Source organism: Cetorhinus maximus, chromosome 13, assembly GCF_964194155.1.
Source record: "Cetorhinus maximus chromosome 13, sCetMax3.hap1.1, whole genome shotgun sequence".
NCBI lineage: Eukaryota > Metazoa > Chordata > Chondrichthyes > Lamniformes > Cetorhinidae > Cetorhinus > Cetorhinus maximus.
In genome coordinates this window covers 86,786,520-86,808,045 of record NC_135891.1, presented here as the reverse complement: position 1 = coordinate 86,808,045, position 21,526 = coordinate 86,786,520, and the positions used below count along the sequence as shown (strand labels likewise).

The 21,526-nt window shown below is 45.8% G+C and overlaps 1 protein-coding gene across 1 annotated transcript in view; it reads left to right on the top strand.

Moving 5' to 3' along the window:
* ubxn6 (UBX domain protein 6) overlaps window positions 1–21,526 on the top strand; it is a 45,006-nt gene that overhangs the window by 15,354 nt on the left and 8,126 nt on the right. Inside the window, exons 5-9 of the mRNA XM_078555689.1 lie at window positions 835–932; window positions 4,502–4,577; window positions 8,561–8,645; window positions 12,668–12,887; window positions 19,116–19,246. Coding sequence (XP_078411815.1) covers window positions 835–932; window positions 4,502–4,577; window positions 8,561–8,645; window positions 12,668–12,887; window positions 19,116–19,246 — 610 coding nt within the window. The remainder of the gene's footprint in view (window positions 1–834; window positions 933–4,501; window positions 4,578–8,560; window positions 8,646–12,667; window positions 12,888–19,115; window positions 19,247–21,526) is intronic.

Here is a 21,526-nt window from a genome sequence, read left to right as displayed (position 1 = left end):
CTTTTCCCAACCTTTGCAACCTCCTCCAGCCCTATATGCCAGCCTGTTACCTTTGACCTCCGACTTTAGTCTTCTGTACAAACTCTTTATTTCTCCTAGTCACGATTTAGGCTCTTGGGGCAATTTTTTCAAAGAGAGGATTTTTTAAAAAATCGTTTTTAAATGAGTAACACTAAATGCTAGAGGAGAATTTCTTGGTTTTGCACCCAGATGCGCTGGGAATTGGGTGGGCCAGGAAACTTGCTGACATAGCAGTAAGGGTTATACAACAGGCCTCAGCACCCCTGGGCTGGGAAAGGACAAATCAACCTGAGATTCCACTTGTGACTTCTACACAATGATTCCTGCTGGAAGTGCAAAGATAGGTATGTGTCCATTATCTTTATGTATTTCAATACATTTGTTAGGTGAGAGTAGAATCTGGCTTGGCTTTAATGCCCTTGACAATTGGATATTGTCCCTGCATTTGCTATCGAGGTGCGTCCATGAATATAATGAGTCATTCACGTGATGCACCGGAGGGTGATTGGCACCTGGAAGGATCAATTTCAGAAGGTGAAAATTGGTGGTCGGGGTTGGGACTATTGAATTTTTAATCAGTTGTCTTTAGCTATTGTTGTATTAAATGTAAGGAGCATGCCAATGATTCTGCATGTATTGTATGGTGAGCTGCATGTCCACACCATCTTTTCAATCAAGCCTTCAGCCACCTCTCGTAACCCTCTTGCCTCATGTCCGTAATTGCTCTTTCTCAGTGAAACGTTTTGAATATTAAAAATACAGGTTGTTGTAGTTGCACATCCTTTCTAAATGGATCTAATGTTTCCAATCCAGAAATTTGCTGAGGATCCTGTGCGAGCCTCTATAATGATGATTCACACATTTAATAAAGATAAAGAGAGAATAAAGATCGCTTGTGAAACTCTTGGCAAGTAAGTAAAGAACAAATGTTGCTTCCATTTGATTCATTTCCAACAATGGGAATGCCTAAATGTAATTGTGTTTGTCATCTGCATTTCTGTATAGGCCTCGGATTCTGAAATCAAGCCTTGTGGAAGCTCGAACATGTATTATTTGCCAGATAGTCTGTTCGTTTCAATATTTTATTGACTGTTAAACTATACTTTGACATATGGTTTAGGTGGCTAGTGAAATAAACTGTTAAATATAAATAAACCAGTTTAACAGTTGCATTTCATTACAAAGCATTTATAGAGTAGAAACAGGCCATTTGGCCTAAGAGGTCCATGCTGGTGGTTATGCTCCATTCCAGCCGCCTCCCACCTAACCCCACCTCAGCCGACACATCCTTGTATCCTTTCTCCCTCATGCTTTTGTAGCATCCTCTTGAAAGTATATTCTGTTTGTCTCAGCTATTCCTTGTGGCAGGGTGTTCCACATCCTAACCACTCTGGCTAAAGAAGTTCCTCCTGAATTTCCTGTTGGATTTATTAGTGATATCTTGTATTTAAAGCCCCTTGTTCTGGTCTCCCCCCACAGGTGGAAACTACATCTCTATGTCTACTTAATAGAACCCATTCATAATCTTAAAGATCTCTGTCAGGTCACCACTCAATCTTCTCTTTTCTGGAATATGCTCAATCTTTCCTGATGGGATAATCTCTTAATTCGCTATAATTACAGTAAATCTTTTTTGCATCTTCTCCCTTGTGTCTGTGCCCTTTTTGTATTATGAAGGCTAGTATTGTTCACATTAAATTTATTTAGTAATTTTCATCTCTGAGCCAAGCTTTATCCCCCTGCTGTTTGACTGGAGCTCTGTGAGCAGTTCTGTGCGTCTCTGGATTCCTTGCTTTTTCCTGTCGTGATGTGAGGTAACCATACCCTTTGCTTCTTCTCAGTAGCATTGTCCACTTTCACTCATTTTGGCTTAACTTTGTAGCTTCTGCTGTAACTTTCTCTGAAAAATAAGCACAGCCACATTTGTTTAAAAGGGCTTGTGATCTGTGTCCATTTTTGATCACACATTCCACTCTGGAAATTTTCCTAGTGTTGACAATTCAAGAACAGTTGAGATCAGAAGCTTGATGTGGTAGAAATGGCTAGTACAATATCATGCCACAAGATATCATATAACTTGCTGCCAAGAAGATGCTATTATTAACTCTGTATCCACATCTATAATTCCTTCAATTTTATGATTTTTAAACTTCATGGGAATTTGGAATTTTCGTGGGAAAGAAGGAAGAAGCTGCTAGCGGTAAAGCAGTTAAAAGTATTCTTCTCAGCAGTGCTTAGAAAAATTCAGTTCCATAAATAAAATAATTTGTACACTTGATTTCTCGGATTAGTTTCATGCCTGTTACTTGGATTTTGATTTGTAATTTCTCTCTTTTAAACATTGCTTTTCAATTACTTGCAATTCCTATGGTTATCTATTTGAATGCCTTTCCTACTCTCTGTCTGCGCCTCTCTCCCTCTCTGTCTGTCTGCGCCTCTCTCCCTCTCTGTCTGTCTGCGCCTCTCTCCCTCTCTGTCTGTCTGCGCCTCTCTCCCTCTCTGTCTGTCTGCGCCTCTCTCCCTCTCTGTCTGTCTGCGCCTCTCTCCCTCTCTGTCTGTCTGCGCCTCTCTCCCTCTCTGTCTGTCTGCGCCTCTCTCCCTCTCTGTCTGTCTGCGCCTCTCTCCCTCTCTGTCTGTCTGCGCCTCTCTCCCTCTCTGTCTGTCTGCGCCTCTCTCCCTCTCTGTCTGTCTGCGCCTCTCTCCCTCTCTGTCTGTCTGCGCCTCTCTCCCTCTCTGTCTGTCTGCGCCTCTCTCCCTCTCTGTCTGTCTGCGCCTCTCTCCCTCTCTGTCTGTCTGCGCCTCTCTCCCTCTCTGTCTGTCTGCGCCTCTCTCCCTCTCTGTCTGTCTGCGCCTCTCTCCCTCTCTGTCTGTCTGCGCCTCTCTCCCTCTCTGTCTGTCTGCGCCTCTCTCCCTCTCTGTCTGTCTGCGCCTCTCTCCCTCTCTGTCTGTCTGCGCCTCTCTCCCTCTCTGTCTGTCTGCGCCTCTCTCCCTCTCTGTCTGTCTGCGCCTCTCTCCCTCTCTGTCTGTCTGCGCCTCTCTCCCTCTCTGTCTGCGCCTCTCTCCCTCTCTGTCTGCGCCTCTCTCCCTCTCTGTCTGTCTGCGCCTCTCTCCCTCTCTGTCTGTCTGCGCCTCTCTCCCTCTCTGTCTGTCTGCGCCTCTCTCCCTCTCTGTCTGTCTGCGCCTCTCTCCCTCTCTCTGTCTGTCTGCGCCTCTCTCCCTCCCTCTCTCTGTCTGTCTGCGCCTCTCTCCCTCCCTCTCTGTGTGCGGCCTCCGCCTCCCTCCCTCCCTCTGTGTGCGGCCTCTGCCTCCCTCCCTCCCTCTGTGTGCGGCCTCCGCCTCCCTCCCTCCCTCCCTCCCTCTGTGTGCGGCCTCCGCCTCCCTCCCTCCCTCTGTGTGTGGCCTCCGCCTCCCTCCCTCCCTCCCTCCCTCTGTGTGCGGCCTCCGCCTCCCTCCCTCCCTCCCTCCCTCTGTGTGCGGCCTCCGCCTCCCTCCCTCCCTCCCTCTGTGTGCGGCCTCCGCCTCCCTCCCTCCCTCTGTGTGCGGCCTCCGCCTCCCTCCCTCCCTCCCTCCCTCTGTGTGCGGCCTCCGCCTCCCTCCCTCCCTCCCTCTGTGTGCGGCCTCCGCCTCCCTCCCTCTCTCCCTCTGTGTGTGGCCTCCGCCTCCCTCCCTCCCTCCCTCCCTCTGTGTGCGGCCTCCGCCTCCCTCCCTCCCTCCCTCTGTGTGCGGCCTCCGCCTCCCTTCCTCTGTGTGCGGCCTCCGCCTCCCTCCCTCCCTCCCTCTGTGTGCGGCCTCCGCCTCCCTCCCTCCCTCCCTCCCTCTGTGTGCGGCCTCCGCCTCCCTCCCTCCCTCCCTCCCTCTGTGTGCGGCCTCCGCCACCCTCCCTCCCTCCCTCCCTCCCTCTGTGTGCGGCCTCCGCCTCCCTCCCTCCCTCTGTGTGCGGCCTCCGCCTCCCTCCCTCCCTCCCTCCCTCTGTGTGCGGCCTCCGCCTCCCTCCCTCCCTCCCTCCCTCTGTGTGCGGCCTCCGCCTCCCTCCCTCCCTCCCTCTGTGTGCGGCCTCCGCCTCCCTCCCTCCCTCCCTGTGTGCGGCCTCCGCTTCCCTCCCTCCCTCCCTCTGAGTGCGGCCTCCGCCTCCCTCCCTCCCTCTGTGTGCGGCCTCCGCCTCCCTCCCTCTGTGTGCGGCCTCCGCCTCCCTCCCTCTGTGTGCGGCCTCCGCCTCCCTCCCTCCCTCCCTCTGTGTGCGGCCTCCGCCTCCCTCCCTCCCTCCCTCTGTGTGCGTCCTCTTGGACCTTGCCCTTATCCCCACTGCTACAAATAAGAAACACATCTTTGTTTGTCTACATTTTGACCGTCCTCATTGCATTTCTAGTGTTTTAGCTTTATATTTTATTTTTTCCTGCCGCTTATATTAAAAAAAAACCCAAAAATAAACAGAGTTTCTCTGCATTCCTTTAAACGATGTAAAATTTATTTTAAATGACAGATACATTGATAACATATGCAGTAATCCAAGTGAAGAGAAATACAGAAAAATCAAGTTGCAAAATAAAGTCTTCCAGGTAAAAGCCTTAATCAGTTTTCTTCTTTCTGTTGTAAAACCATTTGGTTTGGAGCGCTAGCTTGAGCTGCTTGTGTGCCATGTCGGTTGCCTGATAATTTTCATAGTGGAATGGATGGAGTTAAAACAAAATCTCACAAAACACTGGTAAAAGTGCAGAACCTCATTTACTAGAAATCGGAATTTAATGGATTCAGTCATAGTAAATCAGTAATCCTAATCGAGACCCATTTCAAAAGGTATGCAGTGCCAAAGTTAACAGAAACTCTTATCCTTGCGAAAGAAAGGGCAATTTTTTTAATTTTTGGAAAGATGTTTTGAAATTTATGGACGTTAGGGTACTTAGTTCAGCAAACACTTCCACATCAGGTACAGCATTGTTAGATGTGGAGTAAAGCTTCCTCTACTCCATGACCCAGACTCTAGGCATTCTCTCTTCTCAATGTAACAGTGTGACATTTTCCCAGTTTTGAACCACTCTGGACTTCCTGAATGAGATCCTCAATTTAAATGGAACCAGAAGCCATGCTGTAGTCCTGTGTGAATTAGGAACTGTACTGCGACTGCTCAAAAATCATCCCATCAAAGATCTGTGTGGACATGCAACACCTGAAATGTGAAGAGTCTGGTATCAGTGGGGCAAGTTGCCAAGAAATACAAAAGCAGCTTTCCTGGCAAATCTTCAGCCAGAAGTGCCAAATGGATGGTGCCTCCTCCTGAGATCCCCAGGATCACAGATGCCAGTCTTCAGTCAATTCGATTCACTGCACATGATATCAAGAAATGGTTGAAGGCAGTGGATACCATGGGGGCTATGAGCCTTAACAACATTCCGGTACTAGGACTGAAGACTTCAACTCCAAAACTAGCCATGCCTATAACCAAGCTACTCCTGTACAGCTACAACACTGACATCTCTACAATAATATGGAGAATTGCTCAGGTATGTCCTGTCCATGAAAAGCTGCACAAATCCAGTCCGGCTGTTTATTGCCCGATCTGTCTACTCTTGATCATCAGCACAGTGACAAAAGGTTTTGTCAGCAGTGCTATCAAGGGACATTTAGTCAGCAATAACCTGCTCACTGATGCTCCATTTGGATTCCGCCAGGGCCGCCCAGCTCCTAGCCTTGCTCCAAACATGGACAAAAGAGTTAAACTTGAGTGGAGGTGAGAGTGACTGCCCTTGACATCAAGGCATCATTTAACTGACTGTGGCATTAAGGAACCCTGGCAAAACTGAAGTCAGTAAGTATCAGGGTGGGAAACACACTCTATTGGCTGGAGTCACACCTAGCATAAAGGAAGGTGGTTGTGAATTTTGGCAACCAATCAGTCTCAGGACATCACTGCAGGAGTTTCTCAAGGTAGTGTCCTCGGCCAAGCCATCTTCAGCTGCTTCATCAATGACCTTCCTTCTATCATAAAGTCAGAAGTGGGGATGTTCACTGATGATTGCACAATGTTCAGCGCCATTCGCATCCCTTCAGCGATTGTCCATGTCCATATGCAGCAAGACCTGGGCAACATTTGGCTTTGTACTGATAAGTGACAAGTAACATTTGCACCATCCATGTGCCAGGCAATGGCCATCTCCCCATGACATTTAATGGCATCACCATCGCTGAATCCCCCACCACCAATATCCTGGGGATTAGCATTGACCAGCATCCCATCCACCATCTCAAACATTCACTTCCTCCACCACTGATGCACAGTGGCAGCAGTGTGTACCATCTACGAGATACACTGCAGCAACTCACCAAGGCTCCTTCAACAGCGCCTTACAAATCTGTGACCTCTATCATCCAGAAGGACCAGGGTAGCAGACACAGGGAACACCGCCACTTGCAAGTTCCTTTCAAGCCACACACCATCCTGACTTGGAATAAAAACATGAGTAACAAATATTTATCCAAAGGTTGCCTTAATACCAGCCTCCAGCTGTCACAAGCGTATGCGCAGATGAGAGCCAATTAAATCCATTCATTGCATCACCTCCGAGAAAGCTACAGAATCACTGTTACAGTATCCAACTACTTCACGAGTGATTCCAGGGATGTTCCATTTCCCTACTGGAAAGACCATTCTACACCCTTTGAATGACGTGCATCCTGACATTTATCTTTTAAGCATTGTACTTGCATCTCCCTTTTGCCCTACAATTATTTAACTTGGACTTGAGCTCTGAATTAATCTTTTCTATTTCAATTTCTATCTGTAAGGTTTCCTCTTTTTCTCCCCCCTCCCATTTTTCAAATAATGGTTTAACCTCATAACTCAGTCCTCTGGCACTAGAGATCCCTGGATCTTCTGTAGGGTTTGGCATCTTGATGACTAGAACTGAAACAAGCACCTTGGAGGAGAGGAGGGAGGGAGCATGGCAGCCTCTCACTGATTTAGCAAAATGGCTCAGCATTATATTAGTTTGGTTAATTGTTGCTCCATAATGATTAGATGTATTGAAAGTGGAGCCGACTGTCACTGTCACCTGTTTTAGTTTCTTGCTTAGCTAGTTACCATCTTTCATTATTTATGCATCTGTCCTGTTATGGTTCTTCCAGAATTACCAAATTGTGATTGATTTATTAACTTATTATTTATTATCTTGTCAATGAGAGTAATCAAAGCTTGGATAAATTAGCAATCAAAATTTTTGAGTCTCTCTCTCCTCTCTCTTCTCTCTCCTCTCCCTCTCCCCTCTCCCCTCTCTCTCCCGCCTCTCTCTCGCCTCTCTCTCTCTCTCTCGCCTCTCTCTCTCTCCCGCCTCTCTCTCTCTCCCGCCTCTCTCTCTCTCCCGCCTCTCTCTCTCTCCCGCCTCTCTCTCTCTCCCGCCTCTCTCTCCCTCCCGCCTCTCTCTCCCTCTCGCCTCTCTCTCTCTCCCGCCTCTCTCTCTCTCTCCCGCCTCTCTCTCTCTCCCGCCTCTCTCTCTCTCTCTCCCGCCTCTCTCTCTCTCCCGCCTCTCTCTCTCCCGCCTCTCTCTCTCTCTCTCTCCCGCCTCTCTCTCTCTCCCGCCTCTCTCTCTCTCCCGCCTCTCTCTCTCTCCCGCCTCTCTCTCTCTCTCTCCCGCCTCTCTCTCTCTCCCGCCTCTCTCTCTCTCCCGCCTCTCTCTCTCTCCCGCCTCTCTCTCTCTCTCTCCCGCCTCTCTCTCTCTCTCTCCCGCCTCTCTCTCTCTCTCTCCCGCCTCTCTCTCTCTCTCTCCCGCCTCTCTCTCTCTCTCTCTCCCGCCTCTCTCTCTCTCTCTCCCGCCTCTCTCTCTCTCTCCCGCCTCTCTCTCTCTCTCCCGCCTCTCTCTCTCTCTCTCTCCCGCCTCTCTCTCTCTCTCTCCCGCCTCTCTCTCTCTCTCCCGCCTCTCTCTCTCTTTCTCCCGCCTCTCTCTCTCTTTCTCCCGCCTCTCTCTCTCTTCCTCCCGCCTCTCTCTCTCTTTCTCCCGCCTCTCTCTCTCTTTCTCCCGCCTCTCTCTCTCTTTCTCCCGCCTCTCTCTCTCTTTCTCCCGCCTCTCTCTCTCTTTCTCCCGCCTCTCTCTCTCTTTCCCGCCTCTCTCTCTCTTTCCCGCCTCTCTCTCTCTCTCCCGCCTCTCTCTCTCTCTCTCTCCCGCCTCTCTCTCTCTCTCTCCCGCCTCTCTCTCTCTCTCTCCCGCCTCTCTCTCTCTCTCTCCCGCCTCTCTCTCTCTTTCTCCCGCCTCTCTCTCTCTTTCTCCCGCCTCTCTCTCTCTTCCTCCCGCCTCTCTCTCTCTTTCTCCCGCCTCTCTCTCTCTTTCTCCCGCCTCTCTCTCTCTTTCTCCCGCCTCTCTCTCTCTTTCTCCCGCCTCTCTCTCTCTTTCTCCCGCCTCTCTCTCTCTTTCTCCCGCCTCTCTCTCTCTTTCCCGCCTCTCTCTCTCTTTCCCGCCTCTCTCTTTCTCCCGCCTCTCTCTCTCCCGCCTCTCTCTCTCCCGCCTCTCTCTCTCTCTCTCCTCTCTCTCTCTCTCTCTTGCCCTCTCTCAAGGAAAGGATCTCTGAACTGGAAGGAACACATGAATTTTTACAGTCGATTGGGTTTGAAAGAAAAACGTTGCAAGTAGCAGGACAAGGTAACCACGAATCATTTGTAACTCGCAAATAGACTGTTCAGTGCTGCACCTAAACAGTATGGAGTGTGCCCAACTTTCTCCTGATCAACCTGTATAGTTGCGTGTGTGTGTGTGTGTGTGTGTGTGTGTGTGTATATATATATATATACGAACACTAGTGCAAAAGTGGATTAAGGCTGGCCTTGAACTGTCTCAACCTTACTTGAATCATTAGGCTGAAATTTCCTCCAACCAGCCAGAAAAAAGTTAAAATTTTGAAGGTCACTCTGCCTGTTATCATCTAGTGGCCTGAAATGACATTGAAATAAGACACCTTGACGAAAAAGTTCTTCCGTCCCCCACCCCACCACACACCCCACACCCTCCCTTTCGCAGAATCACATAGTTCAGAAGAAGGCCTTTGGCCCATCAAGTCTGCACCGACACGTGGGAAACACCTGACCTACCTACCTATTCCCATTTACCAGCACTTGGCCTATAGCCTTGAATGTTATGACGTGCCAAGTGCTCATCCAGGTACTTTTTAAAGGATGTGAGGCAACCTGCCTCCACCACCCTCCCAGGCAGTACATTCCAGACCGTCACCACCCTCTGGGTAAAAAAGTTTTTCCTCACATCCCCCCTAAACCTCCTGCCCCTCACCTTGAACTTATGCTCCTTTGTGTCTGACCCTTCAACTAAGGGGAACAGCTGCTCCCTATCCACCCTGTCCATGCCCCTCATAATCTTGTACACCTCAATCAGGTCGCCCCTCAGTCTTCTCTGCTCCAACGAAAAAAACCCAAGTTTATCCAACCTCTCTTCATAACTTAAATGTTTCATCCCAGGCAACATCCTGGTGAATCCCCTCTGCACCCTCTCCAGTGCAATCACATCCTTCCTATAATGTGGCAACCAGAACTGCACACAGTACTCCAGCTGTGGCCTCACCAAGGTTCTATACAACTCCAACATGACCTCCCTACTTTTGTAATCTATGCCTCGATTGATAAAGGCAAGTGTCCCATATGCCTTTTTCACCACCCCACTAACATGCCCCTCCGCCTTCAGAGATCTATGGACAAACACGCCAAGGTCCCTTTGTTCCTCAGAACTTCCTAGTGTCATGAGGTTCATTGAATACTTCCTTGTCAAAGTGTATCACCTCACACTTTTCAGGGTTAAATTCCATCTGCCACTTATCTGCCCATTTCACCATCCCGTCTATATCTTCCTATAGTTCAAGACACTCAACCTCACTGTTAACCACCCGGCCAATCCTTGTGTCATCCACAAACTTACTATTCCTACCCCCCACATAGCCATCTATGTCGTTTATATAAATGATGAATAATAGGGGACCCAGCACAGATCCCTGTGGCACGCCACTGGACACTGGCTTCCATTCACTAAAGCATCCTTCTGTCATCAACCTCTGTCTCCTACAACTAAGCCAATTTTGAATCCACCTTATCAAATTACCCTGTATCCCATGTGCATTTGCCTTCTTTATAAGTCTCCCATGTGGGACCTTGTCAAAAGCTTTGCTGAAATCCATATAAACTACATCAACTGCACTACCCTCATCGACACATCTGGTCACCTCCTCAAAAACTTCAATCAAATTTGTTAGGCATGACCTCCCTCTGACAAAGCCATGCTGACTATCCCTCATCAAACCTTGCCTCTCCAATTGGCGAGAGATTCTTTCCTTCAGAATTTTCTCCAATAGTTTCCCTACCACTGACGTGAGACTCACTGGTCTGTAGTTCCCTGGCTTATCTCTACAACCCTTCTTAAAAAGCGGAACCACATTAGCTGTTCTCCAGTCTTCTGGCACCTCCCCCGTGGCCAGAGAGGAATTAAAAATTTGGTTCAGAGCCCCTGCGATCTCCTCCCATGCCTCCCTCAACAGTCTGGGACACAAATCATCAGGACCTGGAGATTTGTCCACTTTTAAGCCTGCCAACACCTCCAATACCTTGTCACTCCCTATATCAATTTGCTCAAGAACCTTGCAGTCTCTCTCCCCGAGTTTGATATCTTCATCCTCATTCTCTTGGGTGAAGAAGGATGTGAAGTATTCGTTCAACACTCTACCTCTGGCTCCACCCATAGATTGCCCCCTTGGTCCCTAATTGGCCTTACTCTTTCCCTGGTTATCCTTTTCCCATTGATGTAGTTGTAGAATATCTTGGGATTTTCCCTACTTTTACCAGCCAGAGCTTTCTCATATCCCCTCTCTGCTCTCCTAATTACTTTCTTAAGCTCCACCCACTTTCTGTGCTTCTCTAATGCCTCTGCTGATTTGATCCCTTGTACCTGCTAAAAGCCTCTCTTTTCCTTCTCATCGTATCCTGAATATCTCTGGTCATCCATGGTTCTCTGGGCTTGTTATTCCTTCCTATCACCCTAGAGGGAACATGTTGAGCCTGTACGCTCCCAATTTCCTTTTTGAACGGCCCCACTGCTCTTCTGTAGATTTCCCCACAAGTAGCTGTTCCCAGCCAGATCCTGCCTTATTTTACTAAAATCCGCTCTCTCCCAATCCAAAACATTTTTTTGCAACTTGTCTATTTCTTTGTCATTAACAAACTTAAATTGTACCATGTTGTGGTCGCTATCACTAAAATGCTGCCCACCACCACTTCAGCCACTTGTCCAGCTTCATTCCCCAGAATGATGTCCAGCACTGCGCCGTCCCTTGTTGGACCCTCTACGTATTGACCTAAAAAATTCTCCTGTACATATTTCAAGAAATCCATTCCATCCAAGCCCTTAACATTAATTGGGATAGACATAGTGTTGGGAAAGTTGAAATCACCTAATATAATTACCCTATCGTTACTGTTTTTACACACCTCCACGAATTGTGCACATATTTGCCCCATAATTTCCCGTTGACTATCTGGGGGTCTATAATAAACACCTAACAATGTGGCTGCCCCTTTTTTATTCCTAAACTCTACCCACAAAGCTTTATTCGATGCCCCCTCCAAGATATCATCTCTCCTTACTGCAGTAACTGACTCCTTAACTAATAATGCAATGCCTCCTCCTCTTTTACCCCCTCCCCTGTCTCACCTGAAGATTCTATATCCCAGAATGTTGAGCTGCCAATCCTGCCCCTCCCTCAACCACGTCTCTGTGATGGTTACTATATCACAATTCCACGTGTCAATCTTCACCCTTAACTCATCCGTTTTACCTGTAATACTCATGGCATTAAAGTAGAGGCCATCCAGCCTTGCCTTACTCCCTTGAAACTTAATGCAGCTGTACTCCCTCTGACTTGATTGTTTTACTGTATTATGATATGTCCCTATTCTGCTAACATTCTGTGTCCCTTCCCCCTGCTGAATTAGTTTAAACTCCTCCCAACAGCACTAGCAAACCCGCCTGCAAGGATGTTAGTCCCGCCTGGTTCAGATGTAGACCGTCCCGCTTGTACAGGTCCCACCTTCCCCAGAAACGGTCCCAGTGATCCAGGAATCTAAAACCCTCCCTCCTGCACCAACTCTTAAGCCATGTATTCATCTGCGCTATTCTTCTATTTCTGTGCTTGCTAGCATGTGGCACTGGGAGTAATCCAGAGATTACAACCCGAGAGGTCCTGCTTTTCAGTCTACTGCCTAACTCCCTGAATTCTTGATGCAGGACCTCATTCCTCCCCCAGGCATCACCCTCCCCCTTCACGATGCCCTGCAGCCGTTCAGTGACATCCCGGACGCTGGAACCAGGGAGGCAACACACCATCCTGGAGTCACGTTGATGGCCACAGTAGCGCCTATCTGTTCCCCTGACTATAATAAATTTCATCAGCACCTAGCCCAATTTCCTGGGTTAGTGTCTTCAGTTTGACTCTGGGGCTAGTCCAAAGTTCTGGCTCCACTGGTAATGAATGGAGTTGCTCTGGCATGGTCACTTTCTGTTAGTGGGAGCTCTGCAGTGAAGGAGAAACCATCAAAGTGAGATTTCAGTGCGTTAAAGAAATTGACCTTTTATGGTGTAGTGTAACAAACCTTTTATATATTTTTGTGTAGAAAATGAAGAAGATTTTTACGTGCTAAATGAGGAATTTCTCACCACATTTGAAGAGCTTAGACAGTACAAGGATGAACTTTTAAGTGCTGAGCCTGTTAGAGCGCAATTGGATCGGCGGATCCAGGTTTTTCGACCTTCACCCCAGGCAGCAAGATTTGAGTTGCCCAGTGACTTCTATAACCTGACTGCTGATGAAATTAAACGGGAGCAGCTGATGAGGTAAGGCCTGATTCAGATAGAGGTGCCAATGGGTTGCAATCTGTGGTTCGGTTATTGAAAATACAGTTGTGTTTTTAAAAATTGGATATGAATGCATGAAGAAGGCCTGACCTCATGCTGCCAGCGTATCAATTCTAGCTGTCTCTTTACTGCAGCTTCCTACATTATTTGAACAGCTGAACTCTGCACTTTCTTGGTACTGAAGTGTCAAACTAGAGTACGTGTTCAAATTTTTGTGTGGGACTTGAACCCAGCACCTCCTGACTCGGAAATGAGCCAAGCTGACACTGATTACTGCATCGCTTAAAAGAAAATCATTTAAAGCTTTAGGAATGTTTTTCTTTTTTTATTTGTTGTATGTGTTCCAGTTGCTGAGTACAGTGGAAAGTCTGCTATCACTATTTCCACTGTTCTGCATTGTAGAGCAGTGAAACAGGTTTCCATTCTTCGACCTTCACACAGTCAGTTACAGATTTCTGCCTTATGTCCGACCAGGCTCAGCTGCTCCAATGTACGAAATTTCTGCCACAAAAATCTCTCTGCCGTAATCCCGATTGAGCTGCTTTTGTATTGTATTAGTATTGCCAGCTCCCGACTCATGAGTCTTGTGCATAGCCTTAGCAAATCTGGCAAGTTTATCTTTATATAAACTGCTTCTATGCATGTGTCTGTGTCTGGATTCCTGGCACTTGCACAGCAGTGTAACAGAAGGAATGTATACGAAAAGCAGGACAAATCCAACCCGGCCAATTACCGTCCCACCAGTCTACTTGATCATCAGTAAGGTAATGGAAGGGGTCATCAACAGTGCTATCAAGCGGCACTTGCTTAGTAATAACCTGCTCATTGATGCCCAGTTTGGGTCCTGCCAGGGCCACTCAGCTCCTGACCTCGTTACAGCCTTGGTTCAAACATGGACAAAAGAGCTGAACCCCTGAGGTGAGGTGAGGGTGACTGCCCTTGACATTAAGGCAGCATTTGACCGCGTGTGGCATCAAGGGGTCCTAGCAAAACCGCAGTCAATGGAAATTGGGCGGAAAGCTCTCCGCTGGTTGGAGTCATACCTAACACAAAGGAAGATGGTTGTGTTGTTGGAGGTCAGTTATCTCAGCTCCAGGATATCATTGCAGGAGTTCCTCAGGGTAGTGCCCTAGTCCCAACCGTTTTCAGCTGCTTCATCAATGACCTTCCTTCCATCATAAGGTCAGAAGTGGGGATGTTCACTGATGATTGCACAATGTTCAGCACCATTCGCGACTCCTCCGATACTGAAGGAGTCCATGTCCAAATGCAGCAAGACCTGGACAATATCCAGGTTTGGGCTGACAAGTGGCTAGTAACATTTGCGCCACACGAGTGTCAGGCAATGACCATCTCCAACAAGAGAGAATCCAACCATCGCCCCTTGATGTTCAATGGCATTACCATCACTGAATCCCGCACTATCAACATCCTGGGGGTTACCATTGACCAGAAACTGAACTGGACTAGCCATATAAATACTGTGGCTACAAGGGCAGGTCAGAGGCTAGGAATAGTGCGACGAGTAACTCGCCTCCTGACTCCCCAAAGCCTGTCCACCATCATGTTTGAACCAAGATGGAATACTCCCCACTTGCCTGGATGAGTGCAGCTCCTACAACACTGAAGAAGCTTGACACCATCCAGAACAAAGCAGCCCGCTTGATTGGCACCACATCCACAAACACTCATTCCCTCCACCACCAACGTACAGTAGCAGCAGTGTGCACCATCTACAAGGTGCACTGCAGGAATCCACCAAGGCTTCTTAGACAGCACCTTTGAAACCCACGACCACTACCATCTAGAAGGACAAGGGCAGCAGATAGATGGGAACACCACCACCTGGAAGTTCCCCTCCAAGTCACTCACCATCCTGACTTGGAAATATATCGCCATTCCTTCACTGTTGCTGGGTCAAAATCCTGGAACTCCCTTCCTAACAGCACTGTGGTGTACCTACACCACATGGACTGCAGCGGTTCAAGAAGGCCGCTCACCACCACCTTCTCAAGGGCAACTAGGGATGGGCAATAAATGCTGGCCCAGCCAGCGAAGCCCACATCCCTTGAATGAATTTTTAAAAAAAGAAACTAAGATTTTGTGTATGCGAGGATGGCTATGGAAGGTGAAAGGGGATTTAATTTTTTTAATTGCCTTTTTCTCTGGCGATGGTGCCAGATGCTGCTCCCTGAGGGGCATGGATTTGAACAACTTCACAGCAGCAACAATTGGCACAAACAAGGATTTTATATACGGACTTGAAACGTCAACTGTATCCCTCTCCGCAGATGCTGTCAGACCTGCTGAGTTTTTCCAGATATTTTTGTTTTTGTTCTAGATTTCCAGCATCCGCAGTATTTTGCTTTTTATCTAAGGATTTTATAGAGGTTATTGGCTGATTTTATTTTTTTTAAAAAACTGAATAGCATTACCAAATTCTGGTTGTGACATTCTTTTCCCAAATTACAAATCAAATGTACCAGTATTTCTTTGTGGTTGCGAAGGGATACATGAGAGCAGACAGTGTTGCCAAAGTATGGTGATTTTCAAAAGCAGTCCCAGGCCAAGTCTTAGTGGGAGGATCAGGTTTGCACTGAAGCTTCTCTTTCAGTTCCACTTTATTGTTATGTTAAGACACATTTTCAGAATGGTGAGTGTCGTCAAGGTTGAGCAATTCAACAGGTCCTAATAACCTCTGTGTATGTTGCATTATTGACTTTTTTTTTACTATTTTTTGAACCTAAGCTTTGCATACAGATGACGCTGACCAAGTTTGGGAACTATATGTGAGATTCATAGATGCTAGTCTGTATGTTCCCATACTGGCACAGTTGTACCTCTATAGAACCATGCTAATTTAGCTATAAATAGTGCAAATTACTGTTATTTCTAGGGCTCTTCGTATCTTTTGTTTTGTATAACTTTCCAAAGAAATAGTTTCTCCCCTTTGATAACTGAGTGTGTGATTTGTGCAGCAGTGGCACTGAGCTCTGTATGTATTTTCTCCTTGTCTTTGTGTCTGCTCCTGAAGATGTCCCCTGAGATACAGCACTACGATTGCTGGTGGTCCTCCAATACTTGCACATAGCATTCTTCCCACCATCAAAATCACATTAACTGATTCAAAAAATAAAAAATACCTGGAAAAACTCAGCAGGTCTGGCAGCATCGGCGGAGAAGAGTACAGTTGACGTTTTGAGTCCTCAAGGACTCGAAATGTCAACTGTACTCTTCTCCGCCGATGCTGCCAGACCTGCTGAGTTTTTCCAGGTATTTTTTATTTTTTGTTTTGGATTTCCAGCATCCGCAGTTTTTTTGTTTTTATCAGATTAACTGATTGTTTGGACTTTTCTGTATGCAAATTCACTTGCATGTTTGCTTACAAAGCAGCGACAGCACTTCAATAAGTGACTCATTGGTTGAAAAGTACTTTGGGGTGTTCTGAAGACATGAAATATGCAACATAAGTACAAAATTATTATTTCCATTTAATGTTATCTTAATTGAATCAAATCCTGTCCTTTTCTTATTCCAAAGTTATTTTTAATGTCTAGTTTGAGTTGTTGGCTAGTGATGGGATGGGTGAATCCTAGATGACTGTCACACTTAAAGTACTGTGATCTGTCCCGGTCTCTATGGTATGTAAAAGATACAGAGGCATTACTGAAGGTGCAAATGCAAAAATGGCTTACAAGGATGATATCGAAGCTGAGAGGTTATAACTATCAGGAAAAACTAAACAGGTTGGGATTTTTTCTCTTTAATAGAGAAGGCTGCGAGGTGATCTAATAGAGATTTCTAAAATTAAGAGGTTAGCAGTAAGAAAGATGTTTCTATCTGCACAGGAGTCCACAAATGACCGTAAGTATAACCTAGTCACTAATAAACCCAATTAGGAATTCAGGAGAAAACTCTTCACTCTAAGAGTGGTTAGAATGTGGAACTTGCTACCAGATTGCTTTGTCATGTTCAAGCATATTATGAACTTTCAGTCAAAACTTTTGAACGCCCTCTATTAAAATGGCCATTGCAAATCATGTGACCTTTTGACATCTGAGCTTCAGACAGTCCTGAGTCTCAAGCAAATACCTAATTAAGTATAGACATTCACAGACATCCGGAGGATTCACATATCCTACTGTTTAAAGATGGACCGACAACGAAAGAGCTATAGTCTTCCAGCTGGTTCATCTTTCAGTTTCACCATGGACAAAAGAAACATCAAAACTTAATGTGTATTAGATGAATATGAATGGATTTCTATCAACCTTCCATTGTATTATGATGGCCTCTCTTCCAAATTAGACAGGGTGAATTTCAAAGTGTCAGACGACAACACAGGATGTGTAATCATCACACCTTTTGGAAAAAAGGACTTTGAACTTGTACAAGTCACATGGTGAAGAAGCTATTTTGTGATCTACTTTAAGAATTCAGCAAGAAGCTGCTCAGAGACAGAGGTCATCAGACAACCATCAAATCTACTGCAAGTCGACTAAGCAGTCAAGGTGATAAACAATCATACCTTGAAACTTGGAGGACTCTCTCCAACCTGTTCCAACTTCGAGTTCGCCTGAGAACCAACCTCTTGGAAATTTGACTACAAGAGGCTCCACAGCTTACTGAAAAAATCATCTGCTTTATAAGACCTTCACTAATCATCTGCTTTATAAGACATTCGCTTCAACTAAATCAACTCATCTAAGAAACTACAGGCTGCCCCTTCATCTGTATCTCATCTTTGTATGAGTGATAATGTGTGAGAGTTGAATGAGTGCACATTTTTAAACTTCCAGGGCAAGTGTGTGATAATAAATAACCTTACTTATTTTTAAATTCACAAAATGATTGCTGCTGGAATTATTTAAATTGGGACAATCACTCTGAGGATAAGAAAGCACACACTGCTCACATACAAAATACACTGATCACGGACAGTAAGAAAACACACAAATTCTGTCTATGACAGAGTAATGTAGGCCAAAAGCATAGATGCATTTAAGGGGAACTTAGACGAGAACGTGAGGGAGAAAAGAATAGAAAGATATGTTGATGGGTAAGATGAAGTGGCTCATGTGGAGCATAAATGCCTGCATAGTCAAGTTGGGCTGAATAACCGAGGCTTCTGGGCTGTATGAAGTTGTTTATTTGAACGTAATACAAATAACTAAATGTAACAAGAACGTCAATGCTTTGCTCTGCCGACGAGTGGTATTCACCACCAGTAAGATGCTGCCTTCAATCCAAAAACACGTTCTGCCAATCTCACAAATGAGTAATGTGGTATATGAATTTCAATGTCAGTGTGATGCTAGGTATGTTGGCTCTATGTCCCAAAGACTGGCGGATCGTATCAAACAGCATGTCCCTGCTGCTGTTCGTAATGGACACGTTACAGACCGTCCCCAACCAGTCTGTGCTTGCAAAACTCAAAACAGTGTCCAACATTAGATATGATTCTGCGATTGGACAATATTTGCTAAATAATCTTCAGTGTGCTAAGAATTATGCTGACAACCAATTTAAGATTGTCAGTTGGGCACGCAGTGTGGCGCATTTGCGTGTACTGGAAGCTATATATATTAATACACAGGGCCCTGTTCTTTGCAGACAGAACATGCACATACACTGTGCCTTTTTCAGCTAAACAAAATAAGTGACAGCCATTTGCTGACTCATTCCTCAGGGCAATGCCTTGACCAATCAGGGTCAAGCTGCCTGGTTTAAATTTCAAACAATGAATGGCAGTTAACCATCAATCACCATTATTGGTGCATTCTCCATGGCAACGCCTTTACCAGTCAGAGTCCACTTGCTAATCAATCAACACTTTCTTCACATACAGTATAAATTGTTGTCTTCCCCCTATATGTTGGAATTCTTGAGAAGCGTCCTGAAGAATGCAAGATGAAAAGCTTCGACATGTCTCTTTTTTTCAGCAATACTCAAGCTTTGATCTTTGTTGTGTTCCAGCAGTCTAATGTGCATTGGTAAATGCAAGTCTTTTATGTACAAGCAATTTATTGTGCTAGAGACTCTGTAATTTCTTTCCCCTCCCAAAGACTATTGGCACCATCACTACTTTTAGTTGGCTTAGACCCAGAATTGAACCTGGTCTTTATGCCAGTGCCACAGTGGGTGCTGCATTGTTTGTGCAGATCTCTGTTGTATAAATTAATGTGGCAATTGGGTGTTTGATGGCAGATCAGAAGCTGTGGATAGGATGACCAAACTGAGAACTAAAGCCATGCGGGAGAGGGACGAGCAGAGAGAATTGAAGAAATATAACTACACACTCTTGCGTGTAAGGTTTCCAGATGGATACATTTTACAAGGTAATTCCGCTTTTTAGAAAACCTGCAGTCAGTCTGGCCATGCTCTTTAAAATCCCCAAAAAGATGTCAGTTCACTAGTTTCTTGATTTAATCTAAATTCCCTCTAATTCTTTTAAATCTTGGTGGAATACTGTATTAGATTAAGTAATTTAATTTTACAATAGAGAATGTCTAACTGATAGAATTTTCGCTGTAAATAGGTATGCATTATGTGGTTCCTGGAATGGTTAGAAAAAGTATAAAATCACGATTTTTACATCCTTTTATATGTTATGTTTGATACACAGATCTTTTCTGTCCTGTGATCTTTTCTGACTGCAAGACCTAGTGTTCCATACTTTTTGTAAAGATTTCAAGTGGGTCAACTCTCGAGAAGATGCTAACAAAAGGAGTTAAAAATAATATTAGATCAAAGGCTTATATTGTCACCAAAACGAGTAATAAGATTGGATGGACTTTAGAATTCAGCAAATAAATTGATAAGGAAAGGGAAAAGAGAATATGAGAGTAGAACCAACAAGAGACATGGAAACAGATTACAACAATCCTATAGGTATGGAAAAAAGAAGAGATTAATGAAAGAAAATCTGGGCCCATGAGAGGCAGAGTCCCATGAAATAATAATGGGGAATAAGGAAATGACAGTGACATTGCGCAAATGTTTTGTCTCTGTTTTCATGATGGAAGACACAAAAAGCACTTCAGAAATAATGGGGAATCAAGGGTCTAGTGAGAATGTGGAACTTAAAGAAGTCAGTATAAGTAAAGAAATAGTACTGGAAAAATTAATTGAACTAAGTAGCGGCAAATTCCCTGAACCTGACGGCCTAGGGTTTTAAAATAAGTAGCTGCAGAGACAGCGGATGTATGGATTTGGTCTTCTAGTGTTTTTTTTTAAATTCAAGAACAGATCTTAAGGACTGGAAAGTAGCAAACATAAATTTGCTATTTAAGGAAAGAGAGAAAATACAGAACTATAGGCCAGTTAGCCTAATATCAGTAGTAGGCAGAATGCTAAGAATCTATTATTATGGAATTAGTGACAGGGCATATGATTGAACAGAATCAGCATGGATTTATGAAATGGCAAATAGTGTTTGACAAATCTGTTAAGAGCTTTTTGAGGATGTAGCTTGGAGGATGGATAAGGGGAACAGTGGTTGCAGAGTATTTGGATTTTCAGAAAATCTATAAAGTGTCACATGAGGTTTTAACAGAAAATTATGATTTATGGGGTTAGAGGTCATGTTAGTGCGGATTGAGGATTGGTCAAACTGAGAATAGGAATAAATGGGACATTATTGCTTGGCAGGCTGTAACTAGTGGGATATGCAAGGGACAATACCTGGGCCTCAGCTGTTTACAGTCTATGTTCTTGACTTAGATGAGGGGACTGAGTGTAATGTTTCCAAGTTTACTAATGATACAGAGTTAGGTGGGAAATTAAGCAGTGAGGAGGATATAAGGAAACTGCAAAGGGATAGAGACAGGTTGGTGAGTGGGCAAGAACATTGCAGCAGGGAGATGAGCTTGGGAGAGAAATCATGGGCCCTGTATCATGGGCCCTGTTGCTTCTCCTGTTTCCAGGGTCCCTATTTCCACCCCCCTTTTAATTATTGAGAGGAAGTGAAGGGGAGAGGGAGAAATGGTACGAGTCCAGAGAGAGTAATGTTGTTTATTACACCAGGAAATGTTCTTCAAACAGGGGCCATGGGATCTTTAATCTTCAACTGAAGCAGCAGGAGAGGGAAATGGCTCCTTGGTTTAGCAGCACCTCTTGCCTTGCGGTGCCGAAGGTGGGTGGCCTTTATCCTGGAGGTACTCTAACCCTGGAGAGAGAGGGGCTTTGAAGCCAGAGGCATAGCACTGGTGGCCTCACTAACCCTCTCCCACCAGCCAGAGCCTTTGCAGGAGAGAAACCCCCACCAGCCCAGCCCAATCCCGGCACCGGCTGAACCTGGAACACAGTCACATGGCTCTGTAATTAATGTTTAAGCTGGCTGATATCACCCAGTCTGATTTCTACCTGCTCTTCCGCTGCCCTCTCTGTCACTCTTCACTGGCCCACAACCGCCTCCCTTCCCCTCAAACCTCAGTGGCTCCTGGGGCCTTCATCCTGCCCGACATGCGACCCCTGCCAAATGTCAACCGCTGCCCACGAGGTGCTCTACACGTGACCCTGTCACTGCCAATCTCTGACCACATTCCTGCAACACATGACCCCATTGCCACCCCCCCCCCCCCCATTGCCTAACACGTGACCCCAACACTATCGACCAC